The following is a 6209-nucleotide window of genomic DNA, read 5'->3' on the forward strand; positions in this document are numbered from 1 at the left end:
TCAGTGTAGTCAATAAATAAACTAAACTACCCTCTGCATAGGAACAATACCCCCAGAATACTTATAAACAGTTGGACTAAAAAATATATATTTTTGGAGTGAAACCAATTATTAATTTCATCAGAAGAAGATATCCTGTTCTATTAGAAAATCCTGACCCAACTCTCGATGAGGCATCACAGAGGAATGGATGGTATTGTTGGGAAACTGATGGTATATAGTAGGATCATGAACTGACCAATCAGTGAGCGAGGAAGAGGAAGACCACGCCCCCCGGGGACTCCCATAAGAGGCGAGGAGAGTGCGCTGTGTCAGCGTATGAGGAGAGCAGAAGGCACACCTGTTTGGCAGCCAGGTAGCTGCAGGTGAGCCGGGAGAGTTTGGATACAGACTTATTTGACAGAACAAAAGGATTTCCATCGAGTGGCAGCGGCTGTTAAAGGTTTGTAATTTGACTTTTTCTTTAACTGAATCTGAGTGAAGCAATAAAACTAAACCAAACAACAATAGCCTACTGGAGGTTATCCAATTAAAATCTACAACAACACTTGTGTGTGTCGAGGAAAAGCGTGCCCGTGATTACTGAAGCATTTCAATGTCATTGTGAGTCTGATGAAAGCTGTCCGACCTGTTTTTCATCACCTGGATCTCATCAACTCAGCAACTTGTTGAGCATTAAAGCGACACTGATGTGGAAATGTATCTGATATTCACTAATCAAAACTCAGCTTTTTAAGAACTACTTTTAATGTGTAATTAATATTGGGTGTTTTATATCTTCTTTTTTTATGATGTCCTTGTTTTATAATCTTTTATCCATGTAAAGTGTCTTTGAGTTTTTAGGAAATAAATAAAATGTATTATCGGCTAAAAATAAATAAAATCTTCCTTTTGTATGCCTTTTTAAATGGGGCACCGACTAACTGTATTAGTGTCTTTTAACACGACCCTAAACTTTTAATTGCTTCCACACAATAAAATTAACTTAAATGTTGTGTATTTTGTGAGGAGGTATATGGCTGGTTTTAATATAAGATGTGTTTAACCAGCTATATATATTCAACACATCAATTAGTGTAACTTTCATGATTTTTGGATGTGACCAGATTGAGATGCTGTGGGACTATATTTCACTCAAACTTGGGTTTTAATCTTTAGTAAAAAATGTTTGAGTTGCAGACATTAAAGGTACCCTTTAAATGAGGAAGTGTGCCATGGGAGCAGCAGCAGCCTTTAAATCAGGTTCATAAGTGTGTCAACGGTTGCCATGTCTCCATTCGTGTAGAGAAACTTCCAGACAGCCATGCCTTTTTTTTTTTTTTCACCAATGATTTACCCATACCCTGTTCAAGTTCCCGTTGCATTCAGGTAGACACACCTTGAAAACCAGTCATGTAGGGTTATGTCCTATGTACACTTAGACACAGACTATAGGAATGATGCATTTAATTAATTTACATTTATTCACAGATGATGCTTTTCTAGAAATAAAAATAATCTAATCGGTATACTTAGATAAGATGTTTTTTGGTTTGTCAGCGTGAAGCCCGTGAGAAGGGAAGTGTTATCTGTGTCATATTTCCCATACTGCTGGCACGTTTCATAAACCAGTCAAGCCAGTTGTTGGGAGCCAGTATGCCTCGATGGTGCCAGTATAGCGACCCTGTTAACACTGCCAGATGCCACCCCAAGTCCACAAACGGTTACAGATTGTTTGCTTTTTAAACTTTTTTTTTAAATTATTTTGAACTCTTGAGCCATTACTGTTGGGTTCATGATTAATGACTGCAAGCGCTGATGCCAGGACCTCTCTGGTCCAATTCATCCCATTTACCTTAAATTTTAAAAATTGTCCAGTTGCATCGTAATTATTATAAACTGCATGGGAACTGTTTTATACACTTTTCTTGTCCCATTGTGTAGTTTTCTTTTTTTAAGATGCACATCATAGTTGCCAAATAATGTTGTGCTGCTAACACTTGTAAAGCATTTCCAACCGAGAAACCTTTTAAGGCTAAAGTTTAATTTGTGTGCATCATCATAAAAGACGTCCAGCATGAGTCAAGGCAGCGCGGGTTTGTTACGACACACGAGGCCTTAAAAACATGCACTATACCATAACTATTTTATATACGTTAGCCATGCATGCATGCATGTTTCTTGAATAAATTATAGTCCCACTGTTCATTCTTTGAGAATAGAGACTGCTACTCATTGTACTGTCTGTACACTCTTGGCTTTGTCTGCCTCAGATGCTCAGCGAAGAATGGCTGAGTGGCCTCTTTTTTTTCCTATACAGTGCAGTCTTTCAGCCATGGGAAACTGTACTGTAAATACAACTCCACATTTTTCTTCTGCCACTTACTACAGAGTTTAACACAGTTCAGATCCTAATCAGATGTTAAGATGCCATGGTAAAATAAGAAACCGGTTGCATGTGTAGGAATTGGTGCTGTTGGTTTCGGCGGAGAGAGGATTACTTCCTGTTGAGAGTTCATAAGGAAAGTGGAGGAACTACTATCCATTAGTAACCTTGATAGTTCCTCAATGTGAAGCTAATCACTTTGAATGCAGCGTTTCCCCCCATTCTGTGCATTTTGCAGCTTTTGAGTGTCTGAACGTTTCAGTAAACAAAGACCTTTGTGCAAATATCACTGACTGGTCCGAACTGACTTCCTAACCTTTGACTTTTGCTGTTGTAGGTAATTCACAAGGATCTTGTCTGAAAATGGAATTCGATAATATAAAGTCCTCGGCTGCGCTCATTTATGATGAGTTCATCCAAAATGCAGGTACATTTTTAAGCATTCAATATGACGCCATGTTAATTTTAAAATCCTTCATCATCATCATCATCACTTTTGGGGTTTGTTTCTGTAAATGAATCCGCTTTAACGTGGTCCACTTTTCTGTCCATTCTTCTGTTAACAGACCGACGGACGGCGACCTGGTTCCTCATGTCGTCTCCTCTCCCCCAAGCGCTCGTCATCGCAGTGTACATCTACTTCGTCACGTCGCTGGGGCCTCGGATAATGGAGAACCGCAAAGCCTTCGACCTCAAAGGAGTTCTCATAGTCTACAACTTCAGCGTGGTGGCTCTCTCGTTATACATGTGCTACGAGGTGAGTCATCAGTTGACATGAAGTTTCTGCCACTGAAATCATTCTTTTAATGGAAGATCTTAAACAGCCAGGCATACCGCAGGCTCATAGTGGAGTCTTTCATAGTCGGGCTTATTGTTGAGAACAGTCGTGACACATACTGTTGGCAGGCTTGTGCAATAATCTTTTTCATGGACTTGACTGTGAGGGTAAACCAGATCTGCAGGTGTATTCTTTACATGGATTGTGTTCTGTGTAACTTCAACAGGACTTTGTCGAGACATACTTGATTATCAATGTACTGCTTTTCCAATGTAATCATTATCCCAACTGTATTTATGATTTCTTTTCTTTTTTTTTTCTTTTGTCCCCCCTATCAGAATGATTAATTTTATTGTGAAATACTACCCTGACTCACTGCAGCTTTAGTGTATGAACATTTTCACAGCCAGTTACTTGTGAGTAACCACACTTTGCTCTGTTCTCTTCAGTTTGTGATGTCAGGATGGGGTACGGGATACACCTTTCACTGCGACCCAGTCGACTACTCTGACTCGCCACAGGGCGTGAGGGTAAGCCACTTCTTTACAGATCTGATTGCATTTAGTTATAAGATCTGGATGTTTCTTTCTGAACCCGTGCTGAAATGTTCTTTACCGTCTCCTCTAGATGGCAGCAACATGCTGGCTTTACTACTTCTCCAAGTTCATTGAGATGTTAGACACAGTAAGTCGCAAGATCAGTTGAATACATTTCCTTTTATATCTTGTGTTGCACTAGACACAGTAAATTGATAATTTGTCAAATCATTACATTAATAGGAGTCTATTTTTTCTTTCTTTCAGATTTTCTTTGTGCTGAGGAAGAAGAATAGCCAGGTGACATTTCTTCACGTTTACCATCACTCAATCATGCCCTTCACCTGGTGGTTTGGAGTTCGCTTCTCCGCAGGTAGGTTTTTTTTCTTCCTGTCTTCTTAAATGTAAAAGCTATAGTTTTCATGCGTTCATTTCTTTTGACATTATTCCTGCCTTATTTTCAGGTGGCATGGGGACATTTCACGCCCTGCTCAACTGTATCGTCCATGTTATCATGTACACGTACTACGGCCTGACTGCTTTGGGCCCCAACTACCAGAAGTACCTGTGGTGGAAGAAATACTTGACGACCATTCAGCTGGTATGTTGGGCAGTGTTTTATATCTTGCGTTCCCCTTTTTATAAAGACGTGCGGGAATCCAGACAATAGACTCAACCCTTCCTTTCTTTGCTGCTCCCCAGATCCAGTTTGTTATGGTGACGAGCCACATCTCCCAGTATTTCTTCATGGACTGCTCCTACCAGTTCCCCATCTTCGTCTACATCATCGCCTCGTATGGCCTGATTTTCCTGTTCCTCTTCCTCAACTTCTGGTACCACGCCTACACCAAGGGCAAAAGGCTGCCTAAAGTGCTGCAGAATCAGACATGGGCACACCACAGCAACGGAGTCATGAACGGAAACGCCAGTCACGAAAAAGACGAGTGACTCAAGACTCGGCTCGTCAAGTGGTTTCGGGGGTTGACCTTATTTATGTAAGCAAACGGCTTCTGAGATTCAACTCCTATTAGTTTGGACTGCATTTTCTGATGGTTTTCTACTTGCAACTGCAAAAGACAATCTTTAAATTTTGACCAAAGCTATATTTAAGAAGTTTATTGACTCAAGCTGAAGGGTTTTATCTTATATTTTTTTTGTTTACAACGAAGGTAAAGCCCAAGTTCTGCTATGGACGTTCCCAAGTATCCCTCCTTTCTGTTACAGTATGGTTTAAAAAAATATTTCAAGCGTCCGAAATCGACTCCACCATTCCTACTGACCCTCGACTGTATAGTCAATCTGGGCTTCCTCAAGAAGCATCTAATGCAGAGATCATTTTTATCTTGATCTTACTTCTCAGAAGACCCTTTTATAGGAAATACAGTTCAGGGTTTTTAAAGTTGTGCACTGAAAAAGTTGTTTATTTCACCTGGCCAAAAAAAATGTTACGTCGATCATTCCGAGTCGATATATTTTAAATGGTGTTCAGGCTACACATGTCCTGTTGTTACATGCATGCAGAACAGGGTTTTTTTCTATTAGTTTTGATCACATATGCACGCCCACTTCTCTATGGTTGAGTCACAACTGCTGCTGATGGTACAGAGTTATCTTTTATACAGTAAAATCACTTTATTCTCCGATGAAGCGACGACGTGACAGAGATGCCAGAGAGGAAGGCTTACGGACCACTGTGGTTCTTTTAGAATCCAAAGCAGAGCTTGAGCTGTAGTTTTACTATTTCCTTATTGCAAAATAACACTATTACAGGATCGCAATATGCACAAATACATGGATTCGATATTTAGCCCACCGGTCAGAAAACACGAGCAGCCTTGCTTGCCTGCGTTTAAGTGTTTTGCTTCATGTGTTGACGTTCTGTGGCTAAAGAGGTCTTCAGGCGGCTGGAGTCAGGTAGTGCCTTTGGACTGAGGTCTGTGGAGTAGTTTTATATCCCGTTATGATGACCTTAAACTGAGAAGTGAATGTAACACTCTGCTCCTTTGGTGACTGAGGACACAGGACAGAGCTTGATGTGGAAAGAGTTCTACCTTTTCTTATTCGGCTGTAAGCACATGTTGACACTAAAGATTTACAGATCTACATTGCATACAAATGGAGGGGGAGAACTTTGTTTTCAGTTCCTTGTCAGATCCCTTATGATGGCAATAGTTAATACTGTAAGAAATGTGAAATGAGATGTTTTTGTATTTTATATGTATTTATATGAAAATAAATGAACTATGTACTTTGAATATGGTCTCGTTTTGCGTTCCTGAAGTTTTTTTAAAATTATTTAATTTAATTATCTGTTTGATTTGAAAGTTGGAACGCCTCACTTTGTCGAAGTGATGTAGTAATTGCAAATAAAAAGATAAGACTGCAGAATATTGACTAGATGCACATACAAAAACACTAGGTTGTATTGCATGTTTAAAGTGGGCCAATTTAATTTAATTGTAACCATGCACTGCATTCAGCAGCACACTCTTCTATCAGGTACAGATCATTTGCCAGCATCCCATTAAAT

General features: G+C 39.8%; 1 protein-coding gene across 1 annotated transcript; it reads left to right on the forward strand.

Moving 5' to 3' along the window:
• Nucleotides 1-304: 304 nt before the first annotated feature.
• Nucleotides 305-5934, forward strand: elovl7a (ELOVL fatty acid elongase 7a). Its single transcript, XM_074637678.1, has 8 exons — nt 305-442; nt 2703-2792; nt 2932-3122; nt 3593-3673; nt 3771-3827; nt 3947-4052; nt 4144-4280; nt 4382-5934. Exons 2-8 carry the CDS (start codon nt 2729-2731, stop codon nt 4625-4627), a joined length of 882 nt encoding a protein of 293 aa, XP_074493779.1. The 5' UTR covers nt 305-442; nt 2703-2728; the 3' UTR covers nt 4628-5934.
• Nucleotides 5935-6209: the final 275 nt, after the last annotated feature.

Source organism: Sebastes fasciatus, chromosome 6 (genome assembly GCF_043250625.1).
Source record: "Sebastes fasciatus isolate fSebFas1 chromosome 6, fSebFas1.pri, whole genome shotgun sequence".
Lineage (NCBI taxonomy): Eukaryota > Metazoa > Chordata > Actinopteri > Perciformes > Sebastidae > Sebastes > Sebastes fasciatus.

Excerpts from the sequence above, each read along its gene's own strand:
- elovl7a (XM_074637678.1), top strand. The coding sequence starts at position 2,729 with ATGGAATTCGATAATATAAAGTCCTCGGCTGCGCTCATTTATGATGAG. Across the intron at positions 4,053-4,143 it reads TGGAGTTCGCTTCTCCGCAG|GTGGCATGGGGACATTTCAC; the intron begins GTAGGTTTTTTT and ends CCTTATTTTCAG. Across the intron at positions 4,281-4,381 it reads ACTTGACGACCATTCAGCTG|ATCCAGTTTGTTATGGTGAC; the intron begins GTATGTTGGGCA and ends GCTGCTCCCCAG.